The sequence below is a fragment of the Zalophus californianus genome, chromosome 14 (genome assembly GCF_009762305.2).
Source record: "Zalophus californianus isolate mZalCal1 chromosome 14, mZalCal1.pri.v2, whole genome shotgun sequence".
In the NCBI taxonomy this organism is placed as follows: Eukaryota; Metazoa; Chordata; class Mammalia; order Carnivora; family Otariidae; genus Zalophus; species Zalophus californianus.
In genome coordinates, this window is record NC_045608.1 from 23,797,638 (window position 1) to 23,816,963 (window position 19,326).

Sequence of the window (19,326 nt, forward strand, 5' to 3'; positions counted from 1 at the left end):
CAGCGCCTGGCACGGGTTGGGGCGCAGGCAGCGAGGGTGGCCTAAAGCGCGCCGTCCCTTCCGCGTCGCCCGCCCACGAAGCTCTAGCGCCACAGGTGTTTCCAGGGCGCCTTCCAAGGGCCAGACCTGAGCCGGGCGCTGGCGACGCACGGGAGGGACAGAGGTCCAGCTCCGGCCCGCTGCGCGCGGGAAGGACAACAGTCGGCTGGCGCTGGCGGCTCGGGGCGCACGGGGCCGCGAGGGGACCTGCGCGCGCCCCCGCCCCGCGCCGCGCGCTCGTGACGACGCCCCCGGCCCCGCCCCCGGCCTCCGCCTCCCGCTTCCCCCTCCCCGCGACTCGGCCGCGCTCGGGTCGGCGGGCTCTATGGGGAAAGCGGCCGCTCTGTGCCGAGGCGGCGGCTGTGGCGGCCGCGCCCGCGGACTCTCGTCGCTGTTCACGGTTGTCCCCTGCCTGTCCTGCCACACGGCGGCGCCGAGCATGAGCGCTTCCACGCCTGGCCCCGGGCCGGAGCCCAAGCCCCAGCCCAAGCCTCAGCCCCAGCCAGTGCCGAAGCCCGAGCGGCAGCCGGTGTCGGAACAGGTGTCGGAGCCAGTTTCTGAGCCGGTGCCAAGACTGGAGCCTGTGTCTGAGAAGACGTCCGAGCCAAGGCCAGAGTCCAAACAGGGAACGGAATTGCTGCTGGGTTTGGGGCTGGGGTCAGGGCCCTGGCCAGAGTTGGGCTCAAGTGTAGGGGCTGGGCCCTGCCCCAAGGCCTCATCAGAGCAGCTGCCGGCCCTGGGGCCGGTCGTGGAGAGTGCGCTCTGGACCAAACCCGAGCCAGGGTCGCTGCCGGCGTCAAAGCCCCCGCCCCTGCTGCGACCCGGGCAGGTGAGGGCATCTCTTGGGGTTCCAATGTCAGGGACTGGGGCGACCTCCACGGCGCCTAAGGCCTTACTGCCTCTGGACAGCTTCAAGGGCTGGCTGCTCAAATGGACTAACTACCTGAAAGGCTACCAGCGCCGTTGGTTCGTGCTCAGCAATGGTCTGCTGTCTTACTACAGGTATGGACATGCCACACTGGGGCATCTGAGGTTGGAGGGTGGTGATGTTGCAGTGATGGCGACAGAGGGTGTGTGGGGTTGGAGGACACTGCCACTAGCCTAGGGTTGTTTGGGAACATGGACTCTAGCAGGAGAAATAATATCTCTGACTAACCTCCAAGGGCTGGGGGCCCTGACCTCTGACAGGGGAGCCCCCTGTGGACAAGACTTCTGACCAGTTTGGGTTTCAGGATTGTGGGGAGGTGGAGTGAGAGAGTGATCTGGGGCCTCAGGGCCCCTCTGGTCTTGGGGGCAGTGGAGCCTTGGGGCAGCCAACCAGTGTTGGTTCCCCAAAGTCTTTGATTCTGGTTCAGGAGCTAAGATCATTGTGTTAGGGATTGAGGGAAACAATCACCTTGTTCAGTCCTTGGAACCCACTGTGGGAAGGACTACTTGCTCCCCACCCGCCAGCTGGTCACTTAGTTTATTTCCCACTCTTCCTGACACCACTGGTGGTCAGGCCTTGGGATGGGCACAGCAGTCCAGATGTATCAGATACAGTGTCTGCGTTTTAGGGGCCCATCTTAGCATTCTGTGGAGAACCAGAAGCATTCCACTGTCACCTTCCTTATTGCAGAAGCAGCATGGGATTCAAAATTGAAGTCCAGTAGTGAGATAGCTAGTACTGTCTGCCCGACGAAAGAGAGAAAGATACCGGAGGCTTCTCTCTTTTCTAACTGGCTAGTGCCTTAGTATGTTTCCTGGGGATGGTTGGTTTCAACTTTGAGATCTCAGGTCACCCTATGCCATTTGTTCTCAAACATGAGCCAGTATCAGAATTCCCTGAAGGGCTTGTTGAAACATAAAGTGCTTGCCTCTCTGCCGAGTTTCTGATGCAGTGGGTCTGGGAGGACCTGAGCTTTGTCATTTCTCACAAGTTCCCAGATGCTGCTGCTCCGGACCACAGTCTGAGAAGCACTGCTCCGTTGTCTTTGCAGACAGGAGGGCCCTGCCTTGCTGTTTGGTGAAACTCAGGTCACCTCGGTCACTTCACTTGGCCAGGCAGTATCCCTTCAGGTTGCTCACTATAGGGTTTGTGGGATTCTTCCTCGCCTTTTTGGAACACAGCTTCTGGGGGATGGTTGAGTCTATGATGCCCCTGACAATTAGGGAGCTCCACTGAACTTAAATGATGGTTCCCACTCCAAAATGGGGACCACTGTCATTAATTCCTGGCAGGGGAGAAAACTGACAAGTATTTCTCATGTGCCTTTCTCGTGTGGTATCTTGGTGCCCCTCAGCCCACTCAGCTGCACCCACCAGATCACACAGAACATAGCGTTCTTATAGTTAGGTAACCAAACAAGAAATGATTCTTTTCCAAAGGGTGTTTTTATCCCACTTACCATTCTCTGTCAGGTGTGTAAACATTTCACCAAGACATGCAGTGGTAGGGATCATCCGTGATTTGCTATAAATGTGTCACTGTCAGCTGTGGACCACACACTCTGTTTTATGTTACATTCACTTCATCCTCACAACCACACTGTGAGGTGGGCTCCAGGATTGTTGAGGGGTTCTGAGGTTTGACAGGAGGATGTAGCTTGTCGGAAGTCACTGGCCCCATCGGCAATGGGGAGAGATTCTGACCTGGGCCTGTTGTACTCCACAGTCTGTGCCTGTCCCAGATCTGTGTCCTAATGCCCACTTTCTCGAGTTCACATTGTTATCTGTATTTACCAGGTACCACTAACCTAGAGGGGTCAAGGTAATGTTTATGAGTATAGGGTCCCACAGTTCTAGTGGAAGTAAAACCTGATCTCATGCACTTTTCTTTTGTTTTATTCTAATCAAAAGAGCAAAGATTTACCAATTTCTTTTCTCTAAAATAACTGTTTGTAGACAGTTGGCATTTCAAGGTTATCTCAAATGTGCAGATTCTCTGGGCAGTAAGAAAAATTCTTATTGCTTGCTGATAAGGTTGTGGGGACAGATACTGGTTTGGGGGGATGAAGGGATGAGAGCAAGTCTCTTGTGTGTGTGCTTGCACAATCCCCCTCGGTTGCTTTGTTTTTGGACATTTCTAGACTCCAAGGTGGGCAGAACTGTTGCTTGACTTGTCTGGGTGGAATGAATGATTCCCAACATTAGGACAGCCCTGTGCCATCATTTAGTACTATGTGAGTCTTTCCATGAATATGTCCTCATTCCCATTTTAGAGGAAAGGAAACTGAGGCCAAATGAACAAACCTTCCGTGGCTTGCTCAGAGGCACCTCACTTGTGGGTGGCTCCCACATGCCAGGGGAGATGGGTGAGTCTCCAGGTGCAGAAAAGGCCCCTCTGAGGTGGAGCCCAAACTGCCACTTTTTCCTTGTACCCCTGTTGTGCCTTTTGGAAGACCCTTTGGACTGCCCCTCCTTGTGCTTCTCAGTACTTCAGATGTTTGACATCGCTCTCCTGTCCCTGCTTCTGGTCTGAATTCTGCCTTCTAGACCAGACAGGGCCATCCTGCCTGCTGGGGTCAAGGACAGAGTGCCCTCCAGGTCTGTGGCTCATAGTTCTGATGGCAGCAGGGTGGGTTATGTGGCTCTGTCTGTGCCCGGTGCTGTATATATGTGTTCTCTTCTTACCCTGTCTGGAACCCCAGCTCTTAGTGGTTCTTTTTTTTTTTTTTTTTAAGATTTTATTTATTTATCTGACACAGAGAGAGTGAGCACAAGCAGGGAGAGTGGCAGGCAGAGGGAGAGGGAGAAGTAGGCTCCCCACTGAGTAGGGAGCCCGACATGGGGCTCGATCCTAGAATCCTGGGATTATGACCTGAGCCGAAGGCAGATGCTTAATCAACTGAGCCACCCAGGCGCCCCTCTCAGTGGTTCTCCAAGTGTGTGTGGCTAGAAGAGTGGCAAGATTCAAGTGCTTGTGAGCTGAAGACAGAGAATTTTTATTCATGATCTCTCTCCCTTAGGGGCCAGGTAGAGCCAGGTTTAACCTGGTAGGGTGATGTGCCTGGTGGAGAAGGAATCAGAGCCATTTCCCTTGCAAGCTTCCCTTTTGGAAAGACCACTCTAATTTTATTTTCTTCTTCTTCTTCTTCTTCTTTTTTTTTTTTTAACTAAGTGAAGCCTGGCGTTCAGAGAAGTATCTTCAGAGAAAATGTGGGCACATATTTCTTGTGCTGTCTCCCCTCTCCCATCCTCTAGCCTGCCCCACTCCGGGATAACCACCATTCCAAATTTGTGTCACTGTCTTCTTTCTTTACTTTTTATTCAGTTTTATCTCATCTATATGCAATTTTAAAAGCCCCATAGTTTTCGTTTCAACCATTTTTAACTTTATAAAAAGGGTGTTGTACAATATATGATTTGGGGGGACTGATTCTGATGGCTTTATAACAGTCCAGGACGTGGGTGTGTTACTTTTTATTTATGCATTCTCCTCTTGATGGCTGACCATGACAGTTCTTGTACACGTGCAGGAGATTCTCTTGGGTGAAATTGCTGGGTTGTAGGAATGTGAAGGTTCACCTTACATAATGCCAAACTGTTTTCCAAAGCAGTTGTACCAATGTATACTCCCACTGGCAGTTAATAGATTTTATGGATCTATATCCTTTGCAACACTTGGTATTGTCTGCATTGATTTTACCAATCAAATGGGTATACTATGGTATCTCTTAGTCTTGACCTGAATTTCCATCCCCATTATTTGTACCTTAACGGAAAATCAGTGGAGGTTTAGATTAGAATTTCTCTGTTATGTGTGGCTTTCTCGGGTACTTCCACCCTGGATTTTGCTTGAGAAACTCATTTGATCACTTAAGTTTATTCTAAAGGAGAAAGTACCTAGTGCCAACAGCTGGGCTTGGTAACAGTCCTATTAACAGGATTTTAAAAAATGCTCTTTGTAAATATTGCCACATATAGAAACAATTTTGGGCAAGTATTGGTAACTGTTGGCAGGTTTTTACTTCTTTCCAACAATGTGCTAGGGATCTAAATAAATACAGGAGATGAGATTCTTATTCTATTGCTGACATGCTTAGTCACATGTCTCTTTGGACACAAACAAAGAGAATGTGGTCTTTCGGTTATTAGTTCCCATTTAAAAAATTTTATCTCCAGTTCTTATCTCATAGAGAACATGTGATTACATGTTACATTAAGGAAAAATTCATAAGTGATGTGGAAGTTTCAAAGGTATCGCTTCGGCAAGTTCTTAGGGCAAGAGTGTTCCACGCATGAGCTTTCTCCACATTAATGACAACATTGATTTGGTTAAGCAAAATTCTGTTTTGTGTATACCAGTTGCCTATTTGGTGACACTATAAATGATATTTGTTTCCCAGGATACGATTTCAAACAGAAGCATTTGTTTTAATTTATTTGTTGTTCAGACTGATCTACGCGGGTAGGCATAGTTAGGCCAGTTAGCAAGGAAGTCCTCAAAGAAATTAGCCTGGGTCTGTAAGAAAGAAGACTTCAGTCAAGTAAGAGTAAATTTTGAAAGTCTTCTGGCTGAGGAAGACCACTGAACATGTGGTGAGCTGGGCCCATTGTGGGGTGGTACCAAGTCAGGTAAGAGAAGATGGCACATCAAGACATCTTTGACTCTGGGGTGGATCATGTACTCATTCTTCCGGTGAGACCATCTCTCAAAGGCAAACTCTCATGTAGACGGGCTGCCAGGAAATAGTAGTGTTCTCAGCGTCACTTTAGGTAATACTCGAAGGACGAGGATGGGAAAGACTCTCCAGTTGCAAAGTGTCCCTGAGGATGCAAGTCTGCAGGTTAAGCCACTGGGGTCTCCACCCTAGAAGATGGTGGCCTTATCATGTTGGATTCAGCTTTACTTTAAAATATCATCCAGTGTTTCATACTATAAGACCATTAGGAGGCTGAAAAGGAATGCACAGGCTGATAACGTGTCCACATTTGCTTGAAGTGTATTTTCTTAACGTTTAGCAGAAGGGTGTGGTAAAGAGGTTGTGAGTGGATTGGGAGCATACTTTGGAGGAACCCAGTACACACCAATGTTCTTAGCAAGGTCTAGTGACACAGATTGTAATTTTCCCCACCAATCCTGTTCCTTCGGCTAACTTTTCTCTTTCTATGAATAGCTGAAAACCTCTGAGTCATGCTTGCTGCTTCCTCCTTCTCTATTCTGACATCAGATAGAATTGCGAGCCCTGCCTGTCTTTCTCCTCTAGTCCCTCCTCTCCGTTCCTAGGGCCACATTGTGGTTCAGGTCTGCCGTCCGCTTCACTGGTGTCCCAGCTTCCAGCCTCTGTGCTGGACAGCGCATCCCCACTGTGGTGCTAGCTCCCCACCCAATGGCCCCGGACTTGCGTTGTCTTCTCCAGGCTTCTTTTTCAACAGTTGCATCCCTTATGTTGTTCATACATCCCTCCCTGCATTGGTTTTCTCCTGTTTGAAATACCCACGGTGGCCCCTGACTGATCCAAGGGCCATTGTCTTCCTTCTCTGGGAGCCACACACACACAGGGTGCCCATGTGGGCATCTCTGCAGACAGCTTTTGTACAAAAGGAACACCATGGCCAAGTTTGGCGTCTTCTTTGCGTTCCGCATGGAGCCTGGCAGGTGCTTTGCTGTTGATATGTTCTCAGTAGCTTGGCTAATCTGAATGGAAGAGTGAGTGAATGAATGAGAATTGCCTGCAATTTTATGAGATTTCAGGGAGCCAAATATGTTAGTGCCAAACTTGGGTTTTTCTTAATTTGTTTTCAGTTTCAAAAACTTGTTTGCTGGAATGAGATTGGGATGATAAGTGGGAGATTGCCGGCTGAAGCCTTTAGTGCCAGAAAAGCTATAGTTATGAAATGCAGATTATCTGGATCTATTATGTTGACAGAGTCAACTGTGTTGAAATAGGTTCTTCAGTGAAACAGTAGCCTCTTTCTGTGGTCCTACTTTGATATTTCCATAGGGTTGCAAGTGTTTGTGCACATGGTCTGTATATACCTAGGATGACTTGTCACTTGGTAAAGTGTGGTGGTGGTTGGAGGAATAGGGAGCGAAGGTAAAGCTATTACAAGGGCTTTTCTCGATCTTATAGCTCCTTCAACTGGTTTCACGTGCACCAGGTTTGCTTTGCAGGCCCTCCACGTGCAAGACCCTGTGGGAAGCAGGCTATGGATCAGAGGTGATGCCTCCACCCTAAAACGTTAGATCCAATCAAATAACAGGCCCTCACATCTGTGGGGTTCTCTGCAGATGTCAGAGCGATTTCTAGTTCATGGTTTCAGTGAGGAGTGCAGGCCAGGAGCATTGTTCCGATACATGGAGGAGGAAGTGGGAGTTCACGGATGGCACCAGGGGACAGCTCATGGACTCCACCCACCTCATTGTGGGGGAGACCTCTTGCTGGGGCCCTGTGTTGTGATCTCCAAGGCTAATCCTCTAGGTTCCAAAAGGAGCCAGGAGGACTCCTAGGACTCAGCATCTATCTGTGTTCACAGCTGTGCTTTATTACAGTGAAAGGGGGCAAAGCACCATCAGCAAAAGGAAGAAGGGCATGGGGTGAAGTCTGGGGAAACCACGTGCAAGCTTCTGAGGGTCCTTTCCCAGTGGAGTCACACAGGACATGCTCAGTTCCTCCTCAATGAGTTGTGACAACACGTGTGAAATGTTACCAGCCAGAGAAGCTCATCAGAGACTCAGTGGCCATGGTTTTTACTGGGGGGCTGACCATGTGGGCACTGTCTGCCTGGCATATACCCACCGTCCAGACTGCCAGAATGAAAGCAGGTATTCAGCATAGACCGCGATTTTGTGTGAGTAGTTTAGGCACAGTGAGCCACCTTTAGCAGTTAGTGAGTGGGGGGAGCCCTCTCCAAATCCAGACTCCCAGATGCCAGCCCAGGGCAAATCTTTCAAAGGATAAGTGGCCTCAGGCCAGCTGTGTTAATTCTTTTCTGCATAGCTCTGACCTCCTTCCTCCTTGCAGACTTCAGTGATGTCAGGCACAGGGAAGGGCCAACACTCGCTCTGGTTCAGGGAGAGTGAGTGCTTACATTTGGCTTTAGTGGCAGAGTGGCTTCTTACTGCCTATCAGAGAAAACACACGCCAGTCTTGCAGGGTATGGGCATGGCCTGCTGCTCTGTGTGCTTGAGGACCTTCTGTTTGGAGCCTCTGGCCACAGTGGTTGTTCCTTTATTGTTTCATAGACACTTTTGTCATCTAGACCTTCCCTGAGACCCTTTGGTGACTTGATTTTGCGCATGACTAGAGTGCACTTGCCACATGTTCTTCCTTCCTCTGCAAGTACTTTTGTGCCTTTGATGGAATGTCTGATGTGAGTTCTTCAGCTTGTGCCTTCTTTGGGGAGGGTCTGTTAATCCAAGATTGGGGCCTGATGAACAGTCCGGAACATTTGTGACAGTAAGCATTATACCACCTTTGGTTGTATCATTTATCAAGGGCCAACAATCTATAATGCAGTGTGGGAGATGGACATGCATACCATCCATCATAAAACCACTGCGTGGAGGAGGAAGGGGAGGAGGGATATTCGTACCCATCCTGGCCATTCAGTAAAAGGCCAGCAGGTTCAGACACAGTGCCATGGGGGAGCTCCCAGGGAGCTGGGTATTCGAGCACGCAGCCCCCATGCTGCCTATAGTCTTCTGGGGTATAGTTGGCAAAGTGCCAGCAAAGAAAGGTCTGTGAAAAGGGTGTGGGGTTCCTTAACCCAGATCAATGTCTGCTTATCCTAGGAGGAGAGAAATACACTCCACTGTAAACTGACATACAGGGAGTAGGAGATGGTAAGAAACACCCTGAACGGAATTGAAATTGGCAGCTTTGATGTGTGGTGAATCACACACATACCAGGTGTCACCACACAGAGATGTGGCTTTAAGAGGCTCCTTTCATAATCAGACGCATGAAGCAAACTGTCGATGAGTTTCAGGGTCATGCTGGGTACTCTGTTTTTTTCTTTTACATGGGACTCTTTCCCGCGTCTGTTTCCATTTTTAAGAGTCCTGATCGCTGAGCTCCACTCGTCTTGACACCTCATCACATGCTCAGCCACAGCTCCGCGCACTGAAGGCCGATTTAACAATCTTGACTCACACCATTTGATCTGCGTTGCTGGGCCATTGCCTAAACCAAGAAGAGGGCTATTGGCATTGCTGAGCTTGCGTAGGACACTGCCAGATTGTGTTGTCCTATGAAGCTGCAGTAGGTACTGTCTTCCTGAAATACAGTGTGTGGCCTTCCTGGGCTCACCCCTCACTGCCCTGCCCAGCTGGGTGCCCCGTCCCTCTCTCCCTCTCTCTTGATGCCTGGGCCTTGACCCATCTTCTGCCTAATTTGCCTTATTCCCCCTCTGCACACCACATGCCCTTCAGACTCCCCTTCAGATCTCTGCACCAGCCAGCCTTTCAGCCGGGAGATCCCTCTTCATTGCTACTGACATCCTAGCTGACAGTCTTAATTCCAAGTCATCTCAGGATGAACCTGCCTGCATTCCCCTGCAATGAGCTGAGCTGGCAGAGCTGTCCTTCCTCTGATGCCCTTTTGTGTATTATGTCATTTGGCCGTGTACCCCTATTAGCAGGATGTTGGTTTGTGTCCCTCCTTTAGGTTAACATCCGGCTCCTCCCCGCCAGAGCCTGGGGCTGTGTCTTCCCACTGTAGTGTCCCCTGGGATGCTGAGCATAGTGCCTTCTACTTAGTAGATTCTCAAGTTTCAGTGAAGTCCTTTTTTAAAATAGAAGATACTTTGTCATTTTAATCTTTTTACGTGTTATAAAGACCCAACATACAGCCTGAACTATTGCAGTAGCCCATGGGCAGTCACTGAATTGCCAGGAGAATTGAGTGACCCAAGAAGCTACACATTGCTCGGATTTTTAGCTCCTTTTCTGAGGCTTAGCATGAGCCAAGGATATGTGACAGTATTGACAACTCATTGTACTCATTTGTATTTAAAACTCTTTGGTATGAAGAATTTTAAACATATATAAGAGTAGACAATAGTGTAACAAACCCCTGTGCACCCATTACCCAGTTTCAACAATTACTAACTTTCTGGCCAATCTTATTTCGTCTCAGTCCCCCGCCTGCCAATACCATTTCAAAGTGAATCCCAAATATCACATTTCACCTGCAAATGTTTCAGTATGTATCTCTAGAGGATAAGGATTTTTAAGGACATATCCACAATACCATTGTGACACTAAAACAAATGAATAATTCCTTATTATCAAACATCTGGTGTTCACAGTTTCAATTGTCTCAAATGTCACAAAATGTTTTTTTGATTCATGTGTTTGTATCGGGACCCAAGTAAGGCCTACCCACAGAATTTCGCACCGTCTGGGTTTAGCTGATTGCATTCTCTTCATGTAGGTTAACGTGTCCTCACGGTTCTTTAATTTGACAGATAGATCTAGAAACTTGATCAAGTGATTATGTATTCTTCCATCAAGAGCTCAAAATGTCTGGTGGCTTCTTGGTTTGTGATGTTAGCTGCTGGTGATAATCAGTCTTCGATTAGTGTAATTCTATCACTTCTTATTTATTAGCAGGAATACCTCCAGAAAGAGAAACCTCCCCTTATCTACTACTCTGGTTACTCAGGGGTATGGTTCACACAGGAAAGGCAGAATAAATTCTTGATTCTTTCCTTTTAATCACAGGCTCTCAAAATCATGAGTTGGTTCTTATCTTCCAATGGTGACCGATCCTTTTTGTTTTCTCAAAAACACTATCATCTCATGGATACAAACATGTTTGCTGTGTTTCAGCCCACTGTTGTATTGCCCTTAATCGTGCTCATATTGTCCTGCCTTATCTTTGCCCTTACAGGGGCCTGTTCACTTGGCTCTAGAGTCTTTTGGATAGGGCCCTGATGGTGTTAATAGTTTCCTGTGTCTAGCTTGAAAGCATGCTCCAGGCTCTCCTTATACTTGTCTTAACCCAACCCTGGAGTCAGTTAAGGTTCCAATTTCATTCTTTTGCTTGTAGACATTCAATTTTCCCAGCACCATTTGTTGAAGAGACTGTCCTTTCCCCATTGAGTGGTCTTGGCACCCTGGCACCGTATATGCAGGCATGAAAATCAAACCCATTTGAACAACATCTATACTGATTGGATAGGACACTGTGCCACTTTCAGGGTCCACCTGCAACTCTGTCATCTGGGACTGTGGGAAGTTAATCCAAGAGGACAGACTTCTAAATTCCCTTCCCACATCTCCAGGCTTCTGTAACTGGCTAGTAAGCCCTCCACTTGCAAAAGATGATTGTGAAAGCCTAAGAGAAGGTGGGTGGAAATAAAAGCACACAGTTAGGTTGCTGACAAAGATTGCTGACATGTACCTTGCATTTTAGCACAAGAGACTCCTTCATCTTCCATTCATCCCAAACACAACCACTGCTTATCCTCAGGACCAGCCTCATCTCTGCCTTTCTAGGATCATCTTCTGGTTTCTTCCTCTACTGTCACACCCCAGTGACAGTGAGCTCTGTGCACATCCTAATAGGGGAGGGGGTAGATGAGAGTTAGAACTGGGTCCTCAGCTCACTTGTGCTCCTGGATCAGGCAGCCCCCAAATAAATCACCCCAAAATTCAGAGGTTTAAAGCAAGTGTGTTTTATTCTTGCTTGCATGTCTGCAGATGGCTGGATCAGCTCTGCCTCCAGCAGCAGCACCTGGGACACTCCTCTGCCTTGAACAAGTAGGCTAGCAGTTTCTCCCCATGATGGTAGAAGTATAGGAGGGCAAGGAGGAAAGGAAGCACCCCAGCTCGAGCCTGCATACCTTCACTCTGGTCCATATTCCATTGGCTGAATCAAGGTACATGGCCCCATCTAATATCAGTGAGGTGGGAGGGTACTCACTCCCCACTCTAGTGGGTGATCCTCCAAAATCCCATGACGAAGGGTGTGGACATGTAATTGTAATTCAGGGAGGACATTAGGAATTGGGAAAAATATTTCAGTGTATCCCAGCCTCTACCCTTCCTTCCAATGATCATACTCTTCATCTGTAAAATAAGGGGGCTGGACTGGATGATCTGTGGGGTTCCTTTTAGCCCCAACTTCCTTGAGAATTTGATGAGGAAGCAATTGGAAGAAGTTGGGGGAGAGATGAGCTATCTAAGATGATTTCTGCCTGGCACTGGGCTTGGCACAGAAATGTCTATTGGCTTGGCGGCTTGGAGATCACAGCCCAGGCGGCAGGGAGGCTGGTGGCTGACCTGGTAAGAGAAAGAATGGGTGATGCTCTTGCTGAGCCACAGATGGGTGAGTGGTGTGTTTCTGTTCCATTTGGGGAGACACGCAAGCCGACTAAGTTGGGGGGCATCACCTTTTGCTGCGTTGTTCACATGCTGTGACAAGAAAGACACCTTCCTTGAATTTTCCATTTTTAGAAAACGAAATTATTTTGCCAGTTGTGGGCACAGAAGTGATTTTCTTCTTCTGAGTCCTGCAGTTCTCCTAAGTTTGCATTTATTTTCCCAGTCAGTTTACTGAGTCATTCCTTCTGGAGATGACATTAGGGCATTCTTAACCCCCGAGCAGATGCCCAGAGTGCTTTCTCTCTCACTTGCATTTACCTGAGTACCTCACAGCCTGTGCAGCATTTGTAGCCTTCTAAATTTTTTAAAAAAGATTTTATTTATTTATTTGAAAGAGAGAGAATGAGAGAGCACATGAGGAGGGGAGGGTCAGAGGGAGAAGCAGACTCCCTGCCGAGCAGGGAGCCTGACACGGGACTCAATCCTAGGACTCCAGGATCATGACCTGAGCCGAAGGCAGACGTTTAACCAACTGAGCCACCCTTTCCCCCCTTTGCAGCCTTCTAGATAGTAATGGCTTCGGGCTGCAGGCCTCTTGCCTCCCTTCCCCTGTCAGCCCTGGTTTGCACTTGGTGACAATATGTGCTTCGTGTGCAAGTGCAGCTCTTTGAGGGTAGGACCAGTAGCTCATGTGTTGTCTATTTCCTCCCAGAACAAATCAGTTTTCAGTAACTATTAGCCAGACACACACTGCTCAAGCAGGTCATTGGAGCCTGGGAAGCTGGGGAGCAAGATTTTCCAGGTCCCTGGGTAAGTTGCATGGTGTGGAAGAATCTCTGGTAGGAAAGGAACTTACAGGTCATTCGATCCAACCATTGACTTGAAGTTCATTGACTTCTTCCTATGACATCTTTGCCCCATTAGCATCAGCCTCTGAGCAGACCTCTCCGGTGACAGAGAGCAGACCTTTATCTCCCAAGACAAGCTGGTATTCCTTAGATAACTCTGACTGTTAGAAAGTTCTTCCTCTGTTGAGCTGAGATGGGTTTCCAGGGAAACTCTGTCTTCATTGGGATGTTTCTCTGTCCCACACTCCTGGACTTATCCCTTCCTCACAGCCATACTCTTCATCCTCAGAGAGGCTGGCTCAGTGTCCCTTTGTGTTTTCTCTTCCTGCATAACAAATCATCCTAAAATTTAGTGGCTTAAAACAATAATAAACATTATCTCATGGTTTCTGTAGGGCCAGAATGCATGAGTGTGGGTGGTTAGTTGGAGGTGATTTTGCCTTGGGATGTCTCATGAGGGCTGCACTTACCTGAAGGCTGGACTGGGTCTAGAGGTTCCACCTTGAAGGTGGCTCACTTATGTGCCTGGCAAAGTGGTGCTGGCTGTTGGTAGGGGGCCTCAGTGCCTCTCTCCATGGGCCTCTCCAAAGGGCTACTTGGGTGTCCTCACAACATGGCAGCTGGCTTTTTCCAGAGAGGGTGACCCAAGAGAGAGCAAGCAGAAACCACAGTGGTTACTTGGTTGTTTTTTATTTGTTTGTTTTGTTTTGTCTTTTTTGTTTCTGTTTTTGTTTTTTTACCTTTTCAACTTTTTTGACTCTGTCATTTCCACAATATCCTGTTAGTTACACAATCAGCCCTGCCAATGTGGGAGAAAGTCTCCAAGCCTCTGTGGCCCACACTTTTATCATCTGTAAACAGCCCTACTTGGCTGTTTGAAACAACCCATGAGGAAGGACTTGGTAAACCCTTCATAACTGAGAGGGATGTTTTGAATGTAAGGATTTTGCTAGTAGTAACACTTAACTAGTGAAAACCTCCTGTTCAACCTCACAATCCTGTGTAACACATACAGTCAAGGAAAGCAGGTCTGGATTTGCCAGAGGATGAGGAAGACATATTTGAGGGTTCTTTTGGGTATAGCCAGGCTGTGGTCTATCCTTCTGGATTTCAGGAACCTTTTCACAGGGGGACCCCTCTGTGCTGACAGGGCCCTTCCCTTGTTCAGATCAAATGATGGAGGACAGACAGAAGATCTTACACTCTTGTTGGATTCTGTGGGGGCCCAGGAGAGCTACCACCCCATGGCAGAAGCCTGGACCTCGTCTGTTTTCTTCACTGGTCTGAACCTAGTGCCTGGCCTGTCACGTTGACTGAACAAAACAGTGAACGTGCAAGCAGGGGTGACAGTTGTTTTAAACACAGTCTCTGCTGGGGAAATCTGTGACTGCCTGTGGTGTGAGTCCTTCAGCTTTGCAGGCTGCTGTCATGTTTTGATAGGAGTTCAGCTGCCATTTCTGCTTCACTTGAAACTTGGTGGGAGTCACTTTTACATAAGATCATTCCATCTAATATTAATATCAATGTGCATAAGACTGGAGGCCATGAAAGGAAGAAGTAGAATTCCTGAATAAATTACATGTCTCTCCATCAGATCTGTAAGCTTGTATTGTAATCTGTGCATTTAATTTTGTAATTGGCCTTGGTGTGTTAAAATTCTATCCAAGTGTTTCCTTAATTGACTTCTAATTTGTGGTGTTTCAGTCTTTTGCTTGGCTTGCTAACTGGTTTTCTTTTTTAGAACCTCCTTTGCTTAGTGTAGTATTTTTGGGTGGTATGTTTTAGTGCTGCTGAAATTTTAAGCTAACGGATCACTTGTAAAAGGAAGAATCTGGGTTGTTGGAACATTCTGTAGATTGTGGCTGCAGCTACAGAGATTGTGTGATGATTAAAAAAAAAACAACACAAATCTGTTCAACTATACTGAATTGTTCGGTGCCCATGACTAGGTCTTAAAATAGATCCAGCCCTGTGCCCTGAGGACCTGTCATCTTTTATCTCCTCCTGAGACGCTCAGTGCACAGCCTCATTCCTGTGCCTGGCTCACTGGGACTCAAGAGATCCCCTTCACCATCAAAGTCGTTCAGCACAGGGACGCCTGGCTGGCTCAGTCGCTGGAGCATGCGACTCCTGATCTCAGGGTCATGAGGTCAAGCTCCACGTTGGTTATAGTGTTTACTTTAAAATAAATAAATAAAATCTTTAGGAAAAAAAGTAGTTCATGGCATACCTGGGTGGCTCAGTCAGTTAAGCGTCTCCCTTCACCTCAGGTCATGATCCCAGGGTCCTGAGATCAAGCTCCCTGTCAGCTCTCTGCTCAGTGGGGAGCCTGCTTCTCCCTCTCCCTCTGCCTCTCCCCCTGGCTTATGTGCTCTCTCTCTCTGTCTCATATGGATAATAAATAAAATCTTAAAAAAAAAAGTAGTTTAGCACTGTTGTTGGTCGTCACTACACACAGGGAAGAACTTAAAATGCAATGGATTTCAAATGGATTTTATTTTTTATTATGGGAAATTTCAAACATAAAAGTAGAGATGTTGGAGGGCGCCTGGGTGGCTCAGTCGTTAAGCGTCTGCCTTCGGCTCAGGTCATGATCGCAGGGTCCAGGGATTGAGTCCTGCATCGGGCTCCCTGCTCAGCAGGAGGCCTGCTTCTCTCTCTCCCACTCCCCCTGCTTATGTTCCCTCTCTCACTGTCTCTCTGTCAAGTAAGTAAATAAAATCTAAAAGAAAAAAAAGTAGAGAGTTGGTATAAGGAACCCTATGTCCCCATCACTCAGTGTGAGCAAGTCTTACCTTCGGGTCAGTCTATGGTCTCCCCACCCTCACTTAACCTGAAGCAAGTCCCGAACATCTTTACCCTAATTTTAATAATTAAGTTTAAGAAATAATTTTAATAATAACTAATATTTATAAATATTTCAGTATGTATCTCTGTAGAGATGAAGGTTTTTAAAAAAACATAATCAAAATGGCACTAACATGCCTAAAAATTTAACAGTGATTCTTTAATATTATTAAATATCCAGTCAATATTAAAATTTCCCCATTGATTTAAAATCATTTTTACAGTTTCTAGAAATCAGGATCCAAATAAGGTCCATTTATTGCAATTGTTGATATTTCTCCCCAGATTTTTTTTTTTTAAAGGTTTTATTTATTTATTTGCCACGGTGAGAGAAAGAGAAGGATCACAAGCAGGGAGAGTGGCAGGCAGAGCAGCAGGCAGAGGGAGAGGGAGAAGCAGACTCCCCGCTGAGCAGAGAGCCCGATGCAGGACTCGATCCCGGGGACCCTGGGATCATGACCTGAGCCGAAGGCAGATGCTTCACTGACTGAGCCACCCAGGAGTCTCCTCCCCAGATTTTTTAAATAAACTTTTTGTTTTGAAATAATTTCAAACTTAGAGGAAAATTTCAAGAATAACACAAATAGCTCCTATGCACCCCTCCCTCAGATCCCCCAGTTGTTACTATGCTCCATTTACCTTATCTTTCTCTATGTTGTATTTATACATAATATTTCTTGATTTTAAGAGTAAGTTTCAGACATGATGCCTATTACCACTTACTACTTCAGTGTGTATTCCTTAAAACAAGGACATTCTCCTATGTATGCACTGTAAACATTGATATAATGCTATCATTTAATCTATGGATCCCATCCAGATTTTGCCAGTTGTCTCAATAATGTCCTTTAGAGGTACAAGAGCCAATCCAGGATCATTGATTGCATTTGGTTGTCTTGTCACTTTAGTTTCAGTCTGGAACAGTTCTTCCATTTTTTTTGTTTTTTTTTTTTTTTTTTTTTTTTTTTTTTTTTTTCTTGTCTTTCAGGCCCTAGACATTTTTGATAAATACATGCTGATTACTTTGTAGAATGTGCCTCAATTTGGGATTGCCTAGTGTTCCCTTATGTTTAGATTCAGTTCCTGCATTTGTGGCAGGAATACCACAGGATGCACTACTGTGTCCTTCACAGTGCATCATATCAGGAGGCACATGATGTTTTGTCCTGCTACTAGTGATGTAACTTTTATCATTTGGTTACGATGGTGTTTGCCAGATTTCTCCACTGTAAAGTTAACTTATAATTATTAATTAATAAGTAATTGATCAGAACCAACTAATTAATAAGCAATTAATCAGAATTAATAAACAGTTGGAAATGGAAGCAATTGATTATAATCAATAAGCGACTGATTAGAATTAAGTCATAATTTAGTTACTTGGAATAATTAATTAGAATAGAGCTAGAATATAATTTACATAATCATTAATTAATGTGTAATTAATTAGAATTAAGTTAGAGTGTATTTTTATGCGGAGACACTTTGAAGCTAGGCAAAACACTGTTCTTTAACAAATCGCATTGGTTTTTAGTACCCTTTGGTTATTCTTGGCTGAATCAGATATGTTATTATTTTGATGGCTGTCAGTTGACGGTTTTTCTTTTTTTTTTTAAGATTTTATTTATTTATTCATTAGAGGCAGAGAGAGAGAGAGAGGCAGAGGGAGAAGTAGGCTCCCAAGGAGCATGGAACCCGATGCAGGACTTGATCCCAGGACCCTGGGATCATGACCTGAGCCGAAGGGAGACGCTTAACCATCTGAGCCACCCAGGCACCCAGTTGGCGGTTTTTCTTATAACACCATTCTTTGCACATTTATTAGAATGCATTGTACTATAAGGAGGAGCTTTTTATTTATTTATCTGTTCATCTATTCATATCAATATGACCTCATGGATTTTTGTCTCATCCAGTGAGTGGGTTATTATCAGTAACTCTCATTTATATTGATACTCAAATTTTCCCAGCTTTGGGAAGGAGGAGTCTTTTTAAACTGGCTCCTGTGTCCTTTTGACATTACCCATCACTGTGAACATTTCTTTAGTTTTGGCACAACAAAATGTTCCTGGTTTATCTTGTACTGGAATGTGCATTTCTCTGATGAAATTGCTTTTGTTGGAAAATTTAGAAGCCAAATTCTGGATGCTAGGTGTGCTCATTGTCATTGGGACATCATTGCTTCTAGGCTCTCTCTGGATAGAGATAGTTTTTTTTTCTCACCTTCCCTTTCCATATTTCCAGCTTCAAACTTTGACAATAAAAGCTCTGACTCCCACTATCCTCAATATATTTACATATTTGCTCAGTTTTCTGTATGAAACTACTCTCTCAGCCATGCTGACCAAATCCTGTCTGTTCCTCCACACCCAGTCATACTTGCTGAATTTTCTTTAAAGATTTTATTTATCTATTTGTCAGAGAGAGAGAGAGAGGGCACAAGCTGGGGAAGTGGCAGGCAGAGGGAGAGGCAGGCTACCCGCTGAGCAAGGAGCCCAATGAGGGACCCAATCCCAGGACCCTGGGATCATGACCTGAGCCGAAGGTAGACGCTTAACCAGCTGAGCCACCCAAGCATCCCAACTCGCTGAATTTTCTTGACCTTAGTGTTGCTGATCTTACCAGTGATGCCAGTCAAACCTCTCTGCCTCAGGCCATGGCTGAGCACAGCCTGGGAAAGGGGAAGGAGCTCCCCAGTCTCTTTTGATTTATAGGTTCTTCTTCTCTCTTTTTTTCCCTTTACAATTTATTGGCTGAAGAAACTAGGTCAGGGGCGCCAACAGTCTGGCTCTCTCTCTGTTTCTCTCTCTCTCTCTCACACATACACACACACCAGCAGTCATTGTTGACAATTTCCTAGACCCATTAGTTCAGTACAGGTTGCAAAATGATGATATTCTATCATTCCTTTTGTAGTTATTAGTAGAAATAATTCTATAAGGAGAAACTTCCCCTCATCTAATCATTTGGTTACCCAATAGTTTTGCTAATATGGAAATGGCAGGAAAAATGTTCCACGCTTTCCTTTATTCACCAGTTATCAGACAAATGATTTGGACTTCTAGAATCTCTCCAGGGTTACTAATGACTTATTTTTTTAGTATCATTCTTATTTTTAGTATCATTCTTGACATGATGCTTTTCAATGTATTGCAGTTGTTATTCTAATCTTTGAGATATGATTCACATACTGTGTATATCATCCATTTAAAGTATACAACTTAATGATTTTTAATGTATTCACAGATATGTGCAACCATCACAGTCAATTTTAGAACATTTTTATTATCTCCAAAAGAAATCCCATACCCTTTAGCTATCACTACTCTGTCCCCGAAT

General features: G+C 45.9%; 1 protein-coding gene across 2 annotated transcripts in view; it reads left to right on the forward strand.

Moving 5' to 3' along the window:
* Positions 1-326: 326 nt before the first annotated feature.
* Positions 327-19,326, forward strand: part of OSBP2 (oxysterol binding protein 2) — a 164,141-nt gene continuing 145,141 nt past the window's right edge. The window contains exon 1 of one of the 2 annotated variants that reach the window (XM_027575907.2): positions 327-1,041. In XM_027575907.2, coding sequence (XP_027431708.1) covers positions 365-1,041 — 677 coding nt within the window. In that variant the 5' untranslated portion in view covers positions 327-364. The remainder of the gene's footprint in view (positions 1,042-19,326) is intronic. The other variant, XM_027575908.2, reaches the window with a different exon arrangement.